This window comes from Physeter macrocephalus, chromosome 18, assembly GCF_002837175.3.
Source record: "Physeter macrocephalus isolate SW-GA chromosome 18, ASM283717v5, whole genome shotgun sequence".
Classification (NCBI taxonomy): domain Eukaryota; kingdom Metazoa; phylum Chordata; class Mammalia; order Artiodactyla; family Physeteridae; genus Physeter; species Physeter macrocephalus.
The window spans coordinates 56009288-56029552 of NC_041231.1; the positions used below are offsets into that span (position 1 = coordinate 56009288).

Here is a 20265-nt window from a genome sequence, read left to right on the forward strand (position 1 = left end):
GATCTTTGCCTCCATTCTTTTTCCGAGGTCCTGGATCATCTTCACTATCATTATTCTGAATTCTTTTTCTGGAAGGTTGCCTATCTCCACTTCATTTAGTTGTTTTTCTGGGGTTTTATCTTGTTCCTTCATCTGGTACATAGCCCTCTGCCTTTTCATCTTGTCTATCTTTCTGTGAATGTGGCTTTTGTTCCACAGGCTGCAGGATTGTAGTTCTTCTTACTTCTGCTGTCTGTCTTCTGGTGGATGAGGCTATCTAAGAGGCTTGATGGGAGGGACTGTTGTTGGGTAGAGCTGACTGTTGCTCTGGTGGGCAGAGCTCAGTAAAACTTTAATCTGCTTGACTGTTGATGGGTGGGACTGGGTTCCCTCCCTGTTGGCTGTTTGGCCCGAGGCAGCTGAACACTGGAGCCTACCTGGGCTCTTTGGTGGGGCTAATGCCAGACTCTGGGAGGGCTCACGCCAAGGAGTACTTCCCAGAACTTCTGCTGCCAGTGTCCTTGTCCCCACGGTGAGCCACAGCCACCCCCCACCTCTGCAGGAGACCCTCCAACACTAGCAGGTAGGGGTGGTTCATTCTCCCCTCGGGTCACTGCTCCTTCCCCTGGGTCCCAATGCGCACACTACTTTGTGTGTGCCCTCCAAGAGTGGAGTCTCTGTTTCCCCCAGTCCTGTCGAAGTCCTGCCATCAGTTCCCACTAGGCTACAAAGTCTGATTCTCTAGGAATTCCTCCTCCCGTTGCCGGACCCCCAGGTTGGGAAGCCTGACGTGGGGCTCAGAACCTTCACTCCAGTGGGTGGCCTTCTGTGGTATAAGTGTTCTCCAGTCAGTGAGTCACCCACCGAGCAGTTATGGGATTTGGTTTTACTGTGATTGCACCCCTCCTACCGTCTCATTGTGGCTTCTCCTTTGTCTTTGGACGTGGGGTATCTTTTTTGGTGAGTTCCAGTGTCTTCCTGTTGATGATTGTCCAGCAGCTAGTTGTGATTCTGGTCTTCTTGCAAGAGGGAGTGAGAGCACATCCTTCTACTCCGCCGTCTTGGTTCCTCTCCCACATTAACTTTTTTTAAGTGAAGGTTTTGACAATTTTGCAAACGAGTTCTAAAAACTTATTAGTATTGGTAATATCTCCCTAGTTTTTATGGGGGTTATAGGATAAACATGGCTCAAGATTGCACCTAGGTAAAGAGGAGGAGACCTGAATAAAGGGTTTAGAGAAAGGAAGTTAATATTAGAAAGCCATCTGGAACTGTCTTTTAGATTGTGGAAACCTTCCCCCCCTCATATTTATTTTTTCTTTTATCCTTTCAGTGCTGTTTGTGCATTAGAGAGGGTAGAGGGACAAAGCTCAATTGTGACTTGCCCACAGTAATTTGCACAGATTGAACCAGGCCTGCATTGAACCCCACTCTTTGGAGCCACTCAGTGTTTTATTCTGCCTCCTGATAATTATTGTGGGTCCAGAGTTTCTGTACTGTCTTTGAAATGGATTTCTCAAAACCTTTTTGTTTCTTACACAAGGCTAAGTGTGAACTCTAGTAAAATATGTATTTAGACGGCAGAAAAGCTACCTGCTGAAATAAAAAGCCATTTCTAAACTGTGTATTAAATTATTTACTTTGATTTTCAGTGATTAGAGACTTTCAAGAATATGTAGAGCCAGGAGAAGATTTCCCAGCTTCTCCTCAGAGAAGAAATACCGCATCACAGGAAGACAAAGACGACAGTGTGGTTTTACCTCTGGGTGCAGATACACTTACACAGAACTTGGGCATTCCAGTACTAGTAGTTTGCGCAAAGGTTAGTTTGCTTCCTACAGATTCTACTACTGATACTAACCAAGGATGAACAACTGTTTTATTTTCTAGGCTCCTTTTGGAGTTGACACATTAGTTTTCCTAGGTAACTTTTCTTAATAAGTAGATATAATAGTTTAAAATATTGAATGATATTCACGTTTGTTTTGAGAACTTAATCATAGTTTTCTTTGAAAGAAAATGTTACTTCAGATATTCTAAAATTTGTGATCAAATTTCATTTTCCTTCTTCCAGTTAGACTTCAAATTGTATAGTCAGTTTAGTAGAGATAGTTACAGGTAAGATGATAACTATCAACTATAAAATAAAATATTTTTCCACAGTAAGTTTTATATACTAATATCTTGATATTAGAAAATGTACTTAAAATAGACTTAATTTTAAAGATATATCAATACTCATTATGTAAAGTTGATATGCAGTTATCAAAGCCTTTTATTTAAGAGATTCTGGGGCTTCCCTGGTGGCGCAGTGGTTGAGAGTCCGCCTGCTGATGCAGGGGAAACGGGTTCGTGCCCCGATCTGGGAAGATCCCACATGCCGCGGAGCGGCTGGGCCCGTGAGCCATGGCCGCTGAGTCTGCGCATCCGGAGCCTGTGCTCTGCAACGGGAGAGGCCACAACAGTGAGAGGCCCGCGTACCGCAAAAAAAAAAAAAAAAACAGATTCTGGTAGGATTACTACTATAAAAATTGTTAATTTAGTTCTGTCACTGTATACACTTTATAATACAATCAAATTTCCTTTAAAAAATAACTTATAGTTCATCTTCTCCCCATTTGGTCCTAAGTAGTATGTCTTTACTGTGTAAGCCATGGAATAGTTAAGGTAATTACAGAACATATAAACGCTTTTGAGATCTAAAATTATTATGTTTTTTGTAATGTAAAATTTGCACATCTAAATGAAGGAGGGTGTGGAATTTATTCACCTTTGGAATAAAAATGATAAAAAAATTTAAATATAGCTTAAGTTTTACTTTAAACACTACAAAAATTATCAATAACAAAGGATTGTGGGGGTAGCATTTAAAATAATTAAGTCAGAGTCTATTGTCTGCTTTTCAAATGGTGATTCAGGTGTAGTTAATTGTTATATATTTTTGCATAAAACTGTGCTTAAACTCTTACAATAGAATCCTTTTTTCTGCGGTTTGTTTGGGTTTTATTTTGTTTGGCAAAGAGCTGTTTATTGGCAGATATTTTCCTGTTTTTACAACACAACTTGCCTTATAAAAAGCTCTTTATTTTCCAAAGAAAAAATGTCAAGCTTTAAGGGGACCCGAATCAGTATCAGATGAGTCATAGATTCATAAAATTTTCAAGCCAAAAGAGATCATCTACAGTATTTCACAGAATCGAAGACACCGTCAGTTCTGCTTCAGTTTAAGAGCTTTTAAAGTGTGTGGGGGGATGGGGGAATGTGTGTCTCAGGATAGATGAAGAATGGTGGTTCAACTCAGTTTAAAGACGCTTGAAATTGAGACTCAGAGAGACTAGGTTTCTTGCCAGATCCTCATATTTCAGTTAAAAATGTTTTTACTAAACTATCATGCTTCACCAAAAATGTCATAAGTCAACAGTATAATAATTATAAGTATCTTTAATAATTTGAAATAATTACTCTCAGTGTTCTATAACATGGACAGTATGCTATATCATGTTTATATAAGGAGACTGTTCTATGTTGTATATCTGCATAATAAAAAATTACATATTAAAAAAATGACATCAAATTTGACCCCAAAGTAATATTAGGTATGATGGGCATTGTTTATTTTTAGATTTTTTGTTTGTTTGTTTTTGGTTTTTTTTGTGTGTGCGGGTTTTTTGTGTGTGTGTGTGTGGTACGTGGGCCTCTCACTGCTGCGGCCTCTCCCGTTGTGGAGCACAGGCTCCGGACGCGCAGGCTCAGTGGCCATGGCTCACGGGCCCAGCCGCTCCGCAGCATGTGGGATCCTCCCAGACCGGGGCACGAACCCGTGTCCCCTGCATCGGCAGGCGGATTCTCAACCACTGCGCCACCAGGGGAGCCCTATTTTTAGATTTCATAACCTTCAATTCACAAAAGTTTTGATGAAGTTATTTGGATATCATGATGTTTGAACATGCCTTAATTTTTTTCCTAACATTTTTTTTGTAGCAAGCAGAATTTAGAATTGTTTCATTGATTGTACAGGTGACATTTCAGAAATAGCCTGTAATTCCTCTTTTTTGCTGTTGGTGAAATTGAAGTGAGAGTGAATAAAAGCACCAGAAAAGAAATAAAGGTCAATTAAGAGCTGTCAAATAAGCAGAGGAACAAAGGGGAAGTAGTGAGAGGTGCAGACTCCCTGGATATACAGTGTTTTATAGAATTAGAATAGATGTTAGATCTTAAAAACTTTGTTCTAGGACATAAGTTGTTGAGTTAGCAAGTATGACCGCCCATTATAAGCTTGTCCTGTTATTCTTTATTCCTTTATGTACTAAAACTTTCTCTTTGGTGTTCTCATCACATTCAATAGATCATAGAAATCAGTGCTTTTTAAAGAAATAAAAGTATTCATTAATCTTAAGACTCCAACTAAAAGTCTCTAGACATATAGGAGTAATTAATATTCTAGGTTCTACTGATCAGTCACTGTATCAGAGTGGTAGTTTTGTGATATTCCCTCACCCAACATTGAACTGTTTAAATCATTATATTATTATTTAAAGTTAATATTGTTTTTTAAATTATTTTAACTCATTAGTGTGATGCCATTAGTGTGTTGGAGAAAGAACATGACTACAGAGATGAGCATTTCGATTTTATTCAGTCTCATATCCGGAAGTTTTGTTTACAGTGTATCCTTTTAATACATTGATTGGTGCAGTGTTCCTTAGCTGTTTGCTTGTTTGTTTGTTTAAGTAAAGGAATAAATTGATGACTTCAGAAATTCCATAAACTTTTTTCCTCCTGCCTCTGGTTGGAAATTTCAGTTCCCAAATCATTTATATGTAGGTATTTTGAGATATAAAAGCAAGAATTGAAATATGTAACTTTGATTTGCTGTTTTTAAAATACTGTGATTAAGAAAAATAATGATCAGACTTACGTAGAAAATTCTAATGAGTTGGCATTGAAAACATTCTCGCTGAAAACTGGTATTCATTTCTTGGGGGTGGGTGGTAGGGAAGGATCAATATTTGGGTTTGTGTGTTCTTGTTTTTAATTTGTTTAGTATGTTATCTCCACTATAGTCTAATGCAATGGTTTTTAAATCTGGCTGTGCCCATCTAAGACTTACTGAATTGGAACAGTCCAATGGGAGGCTGGAGAACCTATGCTGAATTTTAAAAAAGCTTTCTGGGTAATTCTAATGATCACAAGGTTAGAAAACCTAGCATAAGGAATCTTGTGTAGTCTAGGTTGCAAGGATTATATGAGCCAGTGAATAACATTTACAACTAAACAAAGGATAAAATGAGGGAGTGCTTTTAAGAGAATTTCCTGTTGAAAACTTCAAACAGCTTGAGAGCACCGAAGAGAGGTGTTCTCACTTGCCCCCTTGGATCAGATGTTTTGCAGTTGCATTCACCAATCAAAGCTTTTGGGTCTGAAAAGTGAAGAAATGATAGATAGTAGGAGAAGACAGGAATAAGTAACGTACACATGTTTATAGTATCTGTAGTTTTTCATCGTCATTAGTGGACGTTTAATTTAAGGACCACTTGGCAAGAGCCTTGTTGAATAATGAATAAGATCACTTGACACTGGGAGTTTCCCTTTTCCCTTTTTCCTTCAGTACTTTGTCCTCCATGGCACTTTCTCTTCTCATGTCACATAATGGTTAGTTGGATTGAATTAAAGGGCATTTGATCTGCAAAAGAAAACAAAAAGTAGAAGTAATTGAAGTAGGTATTGATAGCCTTTTTTGTTACCTTTGCAGATTAGAAAATTTGAGAACAAACAGTCTCTTTAAACATTTATTTAAAGCTACACTTGGAAATGTACATATAGAGATGTAATCAGGAAGGAGACTGTCCACTACAATAATTACAGACCTTTAGTAGAGCTGGTTGATTTTAAAAGAATACAAAACAAGAAATCACTTCAAGATAGTGAGAGGGGGGCTGCCCTGGTGGCGCAGTGGTTAAGAACCCGCCTGCCAATGCAGGGGACATGGGTGTGAGCCCTGGTCCAGGAAGATCCCACATGCCGCGGAGCAACTAAGCCCATGTGCCACAACTACTGAGCCTGCGCTCTAGAGCCCGTGAGCCACAACTACTGAAGCCCATGCGCCTAGAGCCCATGTTCTGCAACAAGAGAGGCCACTGCAATGAGAAGCCTGTGAACTGCGATGAAGAGTAGCCCCCGTCTCACCGCAACTAGAGAAAGCCCATATGCAACAACAAAGACCCAACACAGCCAAAAATAAATAAATAAATTTAAAAAAAAAGAGGGGTGTGTGTGTGTGTGTCAGTGAGGACAACAATTCAAAATCATCTTTATTTTAAGAATTAAAAAATTACAATTGCATTGCAAATTTTCCAGCTGTGTATGGTGGGAATGTGAATTGGTACAGCCACTATGGAGAACAGTATGGAGGTTCCTTAAAAAACTACAAATAGAACTACCATATGACCCAGCAATCCCACTACTGGGCATATACCCTGAGAAAACCATCATTCAAAAAGAGTCATGTACCAAAATGTTCATTGCAGCTCTATTGACAATAGCCAGGACATGGAAGCAACCTAAGTGTCCATCATTGGATGAATGGATAAGGAAGATGTGGCACATATGTACAATGGAATATTACTCAGCCATAAAAAGAAACGAAATTGAGTTATTTGTAGTGAGGTGGATTGACCTAGAGTCTGTCATACTGAGTGAAGTAAGGTGGATTGACATATAGAGTCTGTCATACAGAGTGAAGTAAGTCAGAAAGAGAAAGACAAATACTGTATGCTAACATATATATGGAATCTAAGAAAACAAAAATGTCATGAAGAACCTAGGGGTAAGACGGGAATAAAGACACAGACCTACTAGAGAATGGACTTGAGGATACGGGGAGGGGGAAGGGTAAGCTGTGGCAAAGTGAGAGAGTGGCATGGACATATATACACTACCAAACGTAGGGTGGATAGCTAGTGGGGAGCAGCCGCATAGCACAGGGAGATCAGCTCAGTGCTTTTTGACCACCTGGAGGGGTGGGATAGGGAGGGTGTGAGGGAGGGAGACGCAAGAGGGAAGAGATATGGGAACATGTGTGTATGTATGGCTGATTCACTTTGTTATAAAGCAGAAACTAGCACACCATTGTAAAGCAATTATACTCCAATAAAGATGTAAAAAAAAAAAAATTTCCAGCTGTGTAAATCTTCCAAATTATAAATTGGCTCTCGTGAGAAAGATCATTCATGAAAAGTTCACACAATTAAGCATTTAAGATTATGATGTTTGTTTCTACCAAATTAAGTATTATGACAGTAGTATTTAGCAATACCATTTTAAGGTTCATAAGCCTTGGTTCGTGTCCTAGAAAATACTAGTATCCTAGTTCAGAAGTTAGACCATTCTCAGCATTTCCTCTTGGCCTGAGTCACCATGTCTCTTGAGACCCAATGGCTAGTGCTAGCGTTTTGGTCATGAAGTCTAGTTTTGCCTTGGATTGTTCCTGAAAGCTTCCTGATGGTTCTTGATGGTTCATCTTCTCTGTTCAGTGGATCTCCTGAGCTTTCTCCCCAAAGTCCTAATTCCTGGACTAGTAAAAACTGTAAGAGACACTAGTGCAAACCATTTTTGTTGAAAAGGCAAAACAGTTTTTGATAAATAATATCCCTCCTTCATGAAATTTAGGAAGGTTAAAAACAAAAATAAATTGCCTCTTCATATGCTTTAAATGTAGAGGTAGTAGTGGTGTCAGTTATTAAATTTACCTTTACTTTCTTGGCTAATGAGATTTTTGCCCTCCTAAGTTAAACCAGTTATGTAGAGATAGTTTTATTTGCATTTTAGCCTGTATATAAGTATTTTATAGTTTTGAAAGTCTTGATTACCATGTAATTATACCTTTGGAAATTATTTTTGAAACTAATATGCATAAATGCTAAGCTGAGAACACAGAATTTTATGGTACCTGTTGATGGAGTTTGTCCAAAAATTTCTTTAACGGTGTTCATTCAGATGGTGCAGCACTTATTTACACTTCAGTAAAAGAAAACAAAAATATAGATTTAGTATATAAATACATTGTTCAGAAACTCTATGGATTTCCCTATAAGATTCCTGCTATTGTTGTGGAAAAAGATGCAGTATTTATGTAAGTATACTCTTAAATGTATTGTTTTATCATGTGTTGTTGCTCCAGTTCGATGGTGCATCATCATCATCATCTTATTTTCATTTGAAGTGAGACCAGTAGACTTTTCCATGATGAGTAGATGAGAATCTGTTCCTAGATTGTTTTATTTATAACCTGCCTTGATTTATTTATCTTTGCCTTTTAGTCTTGCTGCTGGCCTGAACCCTTTTGAAAGGCTTGCTATTATAACTAAACTATCTATTGGGTGCATATATCAATGTTTCTGCTTTCTAATTGGTTATGATACATAAAGGACCCAATGTATAATCTAGACATGCTTTGAAAAGTTATCTGAATAAATTGGGAGGTAAAAATAATTACCACCTTCTCCCCAAAAAACCTCTAATGACAGTTTTAAAATCAGGAAGATTGATAATAATTTTAAGTAGAAATTAGTAAACTTGAGCATTATAATAAAACTGATTAATTTTCCATAATTGGTCAAATTTAACTTCATAAAAATATTCCCCTTAATATGATCATGGATTGAATGAAAGAATGACTGTATAAATGCTTGAGAATTTGTCATGTGCATTTCTTTCTAGTCCAGCAGGGTGGGATAATGATAAGAAGATAGGAATATTACATGAAAATTTTCAAATGTTAAAAGCAGAAGATAATTTTGAAGACATCATAACTAAACCACCTGTCCGAAAGGTAACAGTTTTAGTGTATAGTCTCAATATTTAGGCTTTTAAACTGAGGGGGAAGTCCATAATTTTAAGATTGTAGGTAGAAAGGTTAAGGGGGTCCTTTTCTATCAAGTTGTGAACTTTACAACCTAGAGCTCAACCAAAAGCCAAGAACACCTTGTTAGAATAATTGTATTGGCTTCTGTCTGTCTAGGCAGATCTTGCATCTTCATGGTCATTAGTTATTCATACTAGCCCACAGCTGTCCAGGGGCTGCCAGGTTCCTAGATTTAATTTTAGTCTTTACTGTTACATGTCATTCTTAAATCTCGTTTCAGAAGGTATTCTTCTTTTATATATCTTGATTTTGCTAAGCAGTATATGGTGTTTTATGGTTAGAGAGTATAGATGCTTATGAAAAGTTGTATAAAAATGAGTGTTTGCAGGTAGTACTTCTCACTGACTTTTAATTTGAACATGTTTCGGGAAAAAGTAATTTTGATTTAACATATAATAAAGTTCTTAATTAAAAACCCAAATATTTACATTGAGCAGTTAGAAATAAGAAAAGTAACGTCAAATGAAAAATCAGTTGGTGTGGTACTTGGTTTGGATGTCTGTTAAAAGAAATGCACACATCAAAAAAAAAACCCAATTTTTCCCATTCTCTCTTTTACCAGCAAAATTGTGCTTTAAGTTGTCTTTTATTCATTTCACAAATATTTATTGAGCCACTGTTTAGGCACTAGGTGCTGAATAGGAGGGTGATGCAGTAGTGAATCAGTATATATTCCACCTCTCAAGTGGTTATCAGTGCTATGGAAATGAAGCCGAGTGAGGGAAGGGTGAGTGAGAGGATAGAGGTGGGGAGGGCTGCAGTTTTAGGAATGATGAGGGCATGTCTCTGATGAGAGGGGAGAATGTTGAAGGCACAAGGAACAGGAAGTGCACATGTCCTGAGGCAGGAGTGTGTGAGGGGGCCAGAGAGGCTGGAAAAGGGCCCCAGAGGGCCAGAGTGGTAGGAGAGAAAGGCCTCATCATTAGGCCGCAGTCAGGACTTTGGATTTCATGCTGAGTGGTATGGAAAGTGATGGGGGTGGGGGGGCGAGTTTGAGCAGAGGAGTGATATAATCTGACCTAACCTTTCAAAGGATCGCTCTGGCTACTGGGTGGAAAATAGACTATGGCGTGCCTTGTACAGAAATAGGAGGAGCGGGAGACATTTGCAGCTCCTTTTTTTCTAATTATTCAGCAGGTAGAAGAGGCATTATGTTTTTGTTTCAGGGAAACCAGGGACAAGTTGATTTTTACTCAGCTGGGATATTATTGGCCCTTTTAAAACACCTAACTGTTGCTTAGCAGATTTTATAAGCATGACTGATATGCCTATGGCTCTCAGGTTGTGCTGTCCAATACAGTAGCTACTAGTCACATAAGGCTTTTAAATATAAATTAAGTACAACTAAATAAAATTAAAAATTCAGTTTCTCAATTACAGTAGCCACATTTCAGCTGCTCAGTAGCCACAGGCTAATGTATTGCACAGCACAGATATAGGACATTTATATTATTGCAGATAGGTATTGGACAACTCTGCTGTAGGGCCTTGGGGAGGGCAGCTCACCCATGTAAATATGGTTTAGGTAATGTTCATATTCTTGGTGTTTTTAAAAAAAATCTAATCTAGAGAGTAAGTTATGAATGACATTAACATAATATATGAGACTTGCTCATTTATGCGTTGCTCATTTCAGTTTGTGCATGAGAAGGAAATTGTGGCAGAAGATGACCAAGTGTTTCTTATGAAGCTACAGGTATGAAATTACATCAGAAACAGACTTAGTATGATAAGCGGTTAAACTATTCTTGTACATATTTTCTTTAAAAATACAGCAATACATGCCTGAATATCTAACCTAGAGTTTTTGTGTGTTTTTCAGTCCCTTTTAGCAAAGCAACCACCAACTGCAGCTGGAAGGCCTGTGGTCAGTATTACAGATTTTGACAAAATTATTAAAATGCAGTGCATATTGTTTTAGTTCTTTTTTTTCTTAATTATATACCTGTCTCAAAAGGGTATGCTTTGATATAAACTTGAATTAAGGATTCTCCTGGAATTTGTGAGATTTTAAAAGATAAAACTTCACTCCTGTTTAGAATATTGAAATCATAAATATGTATTTTGCAACATTTGTCCCACATGAGTTACTGTGCCAAACCACTTATATGTGCTATTTTATGAATCCTCACAACAGCCAGATGAGGCAGGGCCCCCATTTTGCTGGTAGGGAAATGGAGGCTTTGGAGGACATCATGGCTTGCCTGAGATTATACAGCTGGTGGGATGGGATGCAAGTCCAGATTGGAGTCCAGATCTGACTCCCAAGCTTATACTTGTAACCACACCTCATATTCAATATGTTCTTCTTTTTCCGTTGAAGGGAAAGTTAGTATTCTAAAATGCAAAGCGTCTCTGGTATTCTAATAATGAGGACACAATTGCTAAACACTTCTACCCAGGGCTTGCAGCGTAAAGGGACCCGTAGAAGATACGGGGGACAGTTGCAAAGTAGTTTCTTTTTGTGATAACTTCTGTGAAGTTGAAAGTTTCAGGGTTGTGTAATTATGGCTTTCCTATTTTTACTTAGGATGCCTCGCCAAGAGTCCCAGGAGGCTCCCCTCGAACAGCAAACAGATCTGTGTCGTCCAATGTTGCCAGTGTGTCACCCATCCCTGCTGGGTCAAAAAAAATTGATCCAAACATGAAAGGTACATTTCTCTCTTTCTTAGAGAAAGCAACACAATACATTTAACAATAAAAATCTACCTAGAGTCATTCCACCTTTTGCTTTAGCTATTTTCATTTTTATTCAATAGCTTCTAATCTTTGTGTCTGTCAGTACAATCTCATAGTTAATCAGACCGTGAACCATTTTACGGTGTAGTCTTAACATATCATCTCTGTGCTGTGAGCTTTATGAAAGCTTTGTGTTATATTTAATCATTCTGCTATGGTAGGTCATTGAAGAAATTCATGTTTTTCCTATAATGGGTTATCTGCAGTTAACATAAAGGAAAAAACTATATGCATTATAGTTATTTCTATAGGAATGATTGCTGTAAGTGTGATTAGTAGGTGAGAGTTTGTACCTTTTTATGCCTTTTGGTGATGTTTCTCAAATGGATTATTCCATTTACATGTCATCAACATTGAGTGTTGCAGTTTGCCCACAACCTAATTAGCATTCTCTTAAGTACTAACGAATAAGAGCTTTTCCCCCTAGTATTTCCTTTCTGTTTGTATTTTTCTTCTGTGAATTGTTTATTGCTATCCTTTGCCCATTAATATCTTAGAACTTCTACTGGTTTTCATATAGCATTGGGTAACTTTTTGTAATACTTGAAGCAAATATTTCTCAACAGTTATATTTTTGAAGAATGCCTTTCAAAATAGAGATATATTTGCATCTAACAATCTGTTTTAAATGCCTTTTGCCTTTTAAAAATAACACTCTAATTTTTTAATAATTATCTTATGCTCTTAACACTCATATTTTTTTTTATATATGAGTAGATTAGAGAAGTTACCCAGCCTCAAAAGATTAAACTTGAATTTGGAACATTTTCTGTGTATAATTCTACAGTAATAATTTATAGAAAAGTTGAATGCTTTGAGTACAAGTTTTTTATCTTATCTTTTTTTTTATAGCTGGAGCTACAAGTGAAGGTGTCCTGGCAAATTTCTTCAATAGTTTGCTGAGTAAAAAGACTGGTTCCCCAGGAGGCCCTGGTGTTGGTGGTGGTAGCCCTGGAGGTGGGGCTGGAGGTGGAAGCAGTGGTTTACCACCATCTGCCAAAAAGTCAGGTATAGTTACCTGGAGCTTTTTTTTTTTTTAAACAGCTTTATTGAGATATAATTTACATACCATGAACTTTGCTCATTTAAAGTGTACAATTCAAAGTTTTAGTATATTTACAGACTTAGGTAAACCATTACCATAATCTAATTTTAGAACATTTTCTTCTCCCTAAAAAGAAACATCCAACCTATAAGCAGTTATCCTTGCCTAACATCCAGCCTATTAGCAGTTATCCTTCCCTCCCCTGCAGTCCTCCTAGGCAACAAACAATGTTTTCTGTCTCTTTGTATTTGCCTATCTGGAGATTTCATATAAATGGAGTCATATAGTACATGCCTTCTTTAAAATAATGTTTCCGAGGTTCACCCATGTTGTAGCATATGTGTCAATATTTTGTGTTTTTTTACTGCTGAAAAAATTCCATTGTATGGATATGCATACATATTTTATTTATCCATTTATCAGTTGATGGACATATGTTTTCATTTCTCTTGGGTATATATCTAGGAGTGGAATTGCTGGGTCATGTGGTAACTCTATGTTTAAATTTTTAAAGAACTGCCAAAGTGTTTTCCAAAATGCTATACCATTCTACGTTCCCACCAGCAGTTTATGAGGGCCCCAGTTTTTCTCCATCCCTTCCAACAGTTATTATTGTTCATCTTTGTGTTTTAGTTGTTTTATTTTATTTTTTTCGGTTTTGCTTAACCAAGTCCAAAATGTCTCTCTATTTGTGTGTGTGTGTGTGTGTTTTAATTGAAATATAATTGATTTACAATATTATATTAGTTTCAGGGGTACAACATAGTGATTTGATATTTTTATACATTACAAAATGATCACCACTTGTCCATCTTTTTGGTTAGAGCCATCGTTTTGGCTGTGAAGTTGTATCTCATTGTGGTTTTGATTTTCATTTCCCTGATAGCTAATTATGTTAAGAATCTTTTCATGAGTTTAATAACCATTTGTATATCTTCTTTGGTGAAATGTCTATTCAAATCCTTTGCCCATTTTAAAATCGGGTTATTTCTCTTATTGTTGAGTTCTAAGTGTTTTTTATATATTCTCTTTACTAGACCCTTATCAGATATAGAATTTGCAAATGTTTTCTCCCCTTGTGTTGGTTATCCCTGCACTTTCTTGAGTGTTCTATGAAGCACAAAAGTTTTGAATTTTGATGAAGTCTTTTCCTTTTGCTCTTCAAGCAGACTTTTTAATCCATTCTCCTTTTTTAATCACACCTTCTTGCCACCTTTTTCACAAGTACCTGCAGCTACCATTTTTGAACATTTTACAGGTTTCTGGGTATAAATTGAATTATTTTCTGGCTTCTCGCACTCTCAGCGTAGAAGATTACCTTTCTCAGTACTGCTGATTTAATTACCACTCACTCATCTTTCCAGATTCCGAAATTTTGTTGCTATTTTTCTCTTTTACTGTTCTTATTGTTCTATGCCTTTAAAAAAGTATACTTTTATGAGATTAAATGGTAGGTGCTAGTTTTACTTCTATTTGATAACAGACCCCACAATTTAAAATGAGGGAATTTAGGGGCTTCCCTGGCGGTCCAGTGGTTAAGACTTTGTGCTTCCACTGCAGGGGGTGCAGGTTCGCTTCCTGGTCAGGGAATTAAGATCCTGCATGTTGTGTGGTGAGGCCAAAAAAGAAAAAAAAAAAAAAGGGAATTTATTTTTAAATTAAGGATGTTTATATAACTGTCTTTTAGATAAAGTTAATGAAACTGTTGGCAATTGTTAAATGAAGACACATTGGTGTTAAGGATATTTTGACTTATGTCTAAATCTTGGTTTCTTTTCCTTTAAATAGGCCAGAAGCCTGTCCTGTCAGATGTTCACGCGGAACTAGACAGAATTGCACGAAAACCAGTTACAGCTTCTCCTACGACAACCGCATCTCCTACGGAAGGAGAAGCTTCTTGAAGATACCAAATAAAGCCATTTATTCAGTTTTCTGGGATAATGTAAACTTGCCTCTGCCTTCTCCTTCAAAAGTGGAATTAGGGAGCTGGAGTGCTTTTTCAGATGGACTAAATTCATGTCTTTTTTGTGTATGTGGTTGCCCATTTTATAAAAGGGAAGTATACAGAAGAAAAATTATTCTACACTATGTAGGATTGCTATTTGCATTGCCACTTTGCATAAGGAAGTAATTTTGGATTCTGAAAAACTCAAATTTATAGATCTGAAATACAGCCATGTGATCATATTCTAAAGGCTACTTAAAACATATAGGAGGGTTTGAGAAGGGCAGAAAATAATATGCTTTGGGCATTCGACTTACTTGGAAGGAAGTCCAAGCTTATTTTAGTTAAGACTATTAAAAAATCATTAAAAAAAAATTATGTGTTAGTTTTGCTGGAAAAGAAATGATCAGTTGTCAGATTTTCCACACCAACGTAAATATACCACCACACATGGAATATGCTGAGAAAACGATCAGATAGCATTTGATACACTAGTCATTGTCTCAATCCATGATCCTGTAAGTTGTCATCAAAATATGATTTAGAAATATTGGTCAAGATTTGTTTCTTTAACTGAGAAGAAAAGAAAGCACACTGCCTAAATGTGTAAAAGAAAAATGCAGAGGTTGCTAAAATGTAAAGAGGTAACAGTCTTTGGATTTGTCTATATATATATATTACATATATATATATATCTATATATATATCTATATATCTATTGATATATATATATATGGCTCTGCCTTAATATACCCCTTTTTTGTTTGTGACTTTCAACTGTAATCAGTTAATAAAGTATTTATTCTCTGCATTCAGGTTCAAATAACTTGGCATTCTCTTATATTTAAATTTGTATTTATCATATAATGAATAAGATTTGTTAGTATTTTAAAGTGTTTGACTTATTAGGATTATTAAGCTTTCTGATCTTCTTTCTAAGAGACGAGTACATGAGATTCACTGCCTTGTCAAAGGAATTTACCTTGATCAGTACATCTTCCCCATCAGCATGTCTTGAACTACAGAATCTTACATCAGCATTCCTAGTAGAAAAAAATAGAGCCTTTTATCATTATTTAATGGACAGGAGCTGTTTTAAATGTTTGGCAAGTGCACTGAAACATAGCTACTCCCTTACAGGTGAGATCACCTGGTAATAGTTCCACCTTTTCTATACTCAGATTTCAGTGCTTGTTTTGGAACCTTCATGAGAACAGTTTGATTTTCCTACTGAAGTTCAACTAAAGAACACATGTACATTTGACCTGTTGTGTAATTTCAGATAATTGGGGGACAAAGGTTACTACCCTTTACATTGGTCTTTGTTATAACTTTAAAATACATATTCCAAAGATTTTTTTTTTCAACAAAATATTTGAGGACAGTACCTCTACTATCAAACATAATTCTTTCATTAGAAGTTTAAAATCTGTTTGGTTTTATAATAGTATTTGGCTCCTAATGGTTGAATGTAAATACTAAAAATATATGAGAGGGTTATAATTTGTTTCAGTGTGGGAAAAACTTAGGATGTTTGTGGGCATGGAAAAATTAATTTGCAAAAACATTTTGTTTAATAAAATATGAGATGAAAAATGCCATTGATAAAATCTTCAGTCCGGAAGGGGTTCTGCAGTCCTGGTGTTGTAAAGACCAGTTTTTCTAAACTAGTAGTACTTGATGAAGTAAGTGAAACTAATGAAGAGAATTGCAGACTGTGCATTATGGTATACTTTGGTATGTCTGCTGTGTTTGCATGTCTAGACCAACTCATGTTTTTTTTTCTGTGTGACATTGGAGATGTACTAGAAAATCCTCAGAATTACATTGTTACCTGAAGTAATTGTCATTGTTCACTTTATATGGGATTCAGTTTTAACTAATCAAAAATCTTGTGTTTACTGCGTTTAAACCTATTTTTGTCCCTATTTTTGCAAGGAAATTTGTTTTTGAACTACTTAATCCTTTTTGTTTGTTTTTTTACCACTTTTTATTGAAGTATACAGTACAGAAAAGTGTACAAGTTACAGGTGTATGGTTTGAAATATCACAAAGTGACCACATATAACCAGCACCAGGATCAAGAAAGACAGCGTTATTTGCACCCCAGGTGCTTCCCTTGTGTCCCTTGTCAGTCCTCCCACCCACCAAGTAACTACTGCCCTTTCTTCCAAAGCTGTAGATAAGTTTTACTTACTTTTAAGCTTTATATAAATGGAATCTTACATTTATATTCTTTTGTGTCAGGCTTCTTAGTATTCTGTGGTTCCTCCATTTTGTTGCCTATAGCAGTAGTTATCCATTCTCATTGCACCATAGTATTTCATTGTGCAAATACACTGTAATTTTTGCAGTATGCTATTGATGGGTGTATATTAGTTTCCTATTGCTGCTGTAACAATTTACCAAATTTTAGTGGCTTAATACAGGTTTATTATCATACCATTCTCGAGGTCAGAAGTCCAAAATCAGCTGTACTAGGTTAAATTAAACTGTCAGCAGGGCTGGTTTCTTTTGGAGGCTCCAGGGAGCATCTGTTTCCTTCCTTTCCAGCTTCTAGAGGCTGCCTGAATTCCTTGGTTCCTGGCCCCCTCTCCATCTTCAAAGCCAACAGCATAGCATCTTCTACTCTCTGCTTCCATCACATTGCTTCTCTGACCCTGCTGCTTCCCGCGTATCAGGATCCATGGGATTAAACTTTGGCCCACGTGAGTAATCCAGTATAAGCTCCCTCAGCACGTCACACTTCTTGCTTGCATGAAGAAATTGGATGTTATTCTTAACCTTTGCTCCTCCATAGGTGTTTTTTCCCTTTGGCTTCTTTTAAGATTTTTTAAGTCTTTGATTTTATGCAGTTTGAATATGATATGCCTAGGTGTAGTTTTTTTGGGGGGGTGGTTATCCTTCTTAGTGTTCTCTGAACTTCCTGGATCTGTGGTTTAGTATCTGACATTAACTTGGGGGAAATTCTCCGTCATTATTGCTTCACATACTTTTCCTGTCATTTTCTGTCTTCTCTTGGCATTTTCACGTATATGTTACATCTTTTCTAGTTGTCTCACAGTTGTTGGGTATTCTGTTCCCTCTTTTTCTTCCCCAGTCTTTTTTCTCTTTGCTTCTTAGTTTTGGAAGTTTCTGTTGACAGGTCCTCCAGCTCAGAGATGCTTTCCTTAGCCATGTCTAATCAACTAATGAGCCCATGGAAAGCATTCATCATATGTTAGTTTTTTTTTAAATCTCTACCTTTAAAAAAGAATTATTTCTTAGAATTTCCATCTCTCTGCTTACATTAGCTATCTGTTTTGGTGTGTTATCTACTTTTTCTGTTAAAGCCCTTAACATATTAATCAGAGTTGTTTTAAATTCATTGTCTGATAATTCCAACATCTCTGCCGTGTCTGAATCTGATGCTTGCTCTGTCTCTTCAAACTGTTTTTTTTGCCTTTTACTTATGCCTTGTAACTTTCTGTTGATAGCTGGACATGATGTACTAGGTAAAAGGAACTCCAGTGAATAGACCTTTTAGCACTGTGGTGGTGAGGTGTGGGGGAGGGGAGGCATTCTGTAGTCCTATGATTAGGTCTCAGTGAACCTGTGTCCCTGGGCTGTGAACTTCATAAGTGCTTCTCTGTCCCCCCTCCCCCCTTACACATCATAGGTGGGACAGGATGGCTAGAGGGAGCTGGAGTTGGGTATTTCCCTTCTACCAGGTTGTTTAGGCTCTGATAAACCCCAATTAAGGAGGCTCTGATAAAATGGCTTCTCTTGAGGGCAGGCCTTGTTAATAACAGAATACTCTGACTTATTTCAAAACGGTTACTTTCTTCCTTCCCCTACCTGAAGCACCAGGGGATTTTTCTCTGATTTTCCCTTTGAGACCCTGGTAGGGCTCCAGGAGGTAAAACTCACAAAGCAGTGGGGATCCCCTTCTAACTGGGGTTTTTTAACTCACAGACTTGTCCACTCTGAGCCTCCAGCAATTTGTCAATTACAGTTCCAGCTTTCTTACCCCAGCACTGTCGCCCTTAGAGGTTTCTGCTTGGAAGTTTCTGCTTCAGTAAGTTGTGGTTCTCTGTGTCCACCTGCTTGCCTCTCCAATATGGAGGACTGCAGTTGGCCCTGTGACCTCACTTCTCTGACAGATCTAAGAAGAATTGTTGATTTTTCAGTTTGTTCAGCTTTTTACTTGTTAGGATGGAGAGATGACTTCCAAACTCCTTACTTGGTGGACCAGAATCCCCAAGTCTAATTTCCCCCTCAAAATTGTAATCACACCTGCAGAGTCCGTTTGCCAAGTAAGGTAGCATTCACAGGTTCCAGGGATTAAGATGTGGACATCCTTGGGGGGCCAATAGTCAACCTACCACAAGATGTTTGGGTGGTTTCAGTTTTCCAGTTGCTGTTATGAATTGTGTTGTTATGAACAGTCTTGAATGTGTCTTGTGGAAAACATGTTCTCCTCTGTTGGGTGTATATGTAGACATGGATTGCTGGATTCATAGGTTATGTGTATATTCAGCATTAGCAGGTGTTAAATGTTTAGCCAGAGTTTTTCCAAAGTTATAAGAGGCCCCATTCCTGGGAGAAAATATTTGCAAATTATATATCTGATAAGAGCATAGTATTCAGAATATATAAGAACTCTTAAAACTCAATAGGAAGACAGCCCAATGTTGAAATGGACAAAATATTTGAATAGATATTTCTTCAGAGAAGATATACAAATGACAAGCACATGAAAAGTTGCTTGATATCATTAGTAATTGGCAAAATGCAAGTCAAAGCCACAGTGAGATACCACTTCACAGCTGAAATAAAAAGTGTTGGTGAAGATGTGAAGAAATTAGAACTCCTGTACATTGCTGGTGGGAATGTAAAATGGTGCAACCACTTTGGAAAACAGTATGGTTAAACATATAGTTACCACATGACCTAGCATTTCCATTCCTGGATATATACTCAACAGAAATGAGAACATATGTCCTCACAGAAACTTGTATACAAATGTTTATAGCAGCATTATGTATAATAGCTAAAAGGTGGAAACAAACGAAACATCCATCAGCAGACAAATGGGTAAACGGAATGTGACGTATCCATACAATGGAATATTTTTCAGCTATAAAAGGGAATGGGAGTTCCCTGGTGGTCTAGTGGTTAGGACTCTGTGCTTCACTGCCAAGAGAACTAGGATCCTGCAAGCCACATGGCGTGGCCAAAAAGAAAAAGGAATGAAGTATTGATACATGCTACAACATGGATGTACTTTGAAAGCATGTTAAGTGAAAGAAGCCAGTCAAAAAAGTCAGAATGTATGATTCCATTTATATGGAATGTCCAGAATAGGCAATTGCTTTGAGACATAAAGTAAATTAGTGGTTGCAAGAGGAGAGGGCAATGAGGAGTGACTGCTAATAGGTATAGGGTTTCTTTTGAGGGTGATGAAAGTGTTCTGGAATTATACAGTGCACAGTCTTGTGAATATACGAAAAACTTGACGTGGCTTCAAAAGGGTGAATTATGGTATGTGAATTACATATCAATTTTTTTAAAAGGAATTCGCATTACTACCAGCAGTATATGAGTTCCAGTTGCTCTACATCTTTGTATACACTTGCTATTGTCTGTCATTCT

At 37.2% G+C, this 20265-nt stretch overlaps 1 protein-coding gene across 1 annotated transcript in view; it reads left to right on the top strand.

Annotated features, from left to right (window-relative positions):
- Nucleotides 1-15442, top strand: part of DYNC1LI1 (dynein cytoplasmic 1 light intermediate chain 1) — a 52130-nt gene extending 36688 nt beyond the window's left edge. The window contains exons 5-13 of the mRNA XM_007125247.3: nucleotides 1632-1801; nucleotides 4553-4646; nucleotides 7975-8110; nucleotides 8698-8809; nucleotides 10539-10598; nucleotides 10725-10769; nucleotides 11433-11553; nucleotides 12494-12649; nucleotides 14475-15442. Of these exons, the coding sequence (XP_007125309.1) occupies nucleotides 1632-1801; nucleotides 4553-4646; nucleotides 7975-8110; nucleotides 8698-8809; nucleotides 10539-10598; nucleotides 10725-10769; nucleotides 11433-11553; nucleotides 12494-12649; nucleotides 14475-14587 (1007 nt within the window). The 3' untranslated portion in view covers nucleotides 14588-15442. The remainder of the gene's footprint in view (nucleotides 1-1631; nucleotides 1802-4552; nucleotides 4647-7974; nucleotides 8111-8697; nucleotides 8810-10538; nucleotides 10599-10724; nucleotides 10770-11432; nucleotides 11554-12493; nucleotides 12650-14474) is intronic.
- Nucleotides 15443-20265: the final 4823 nt, after the last annotated feature.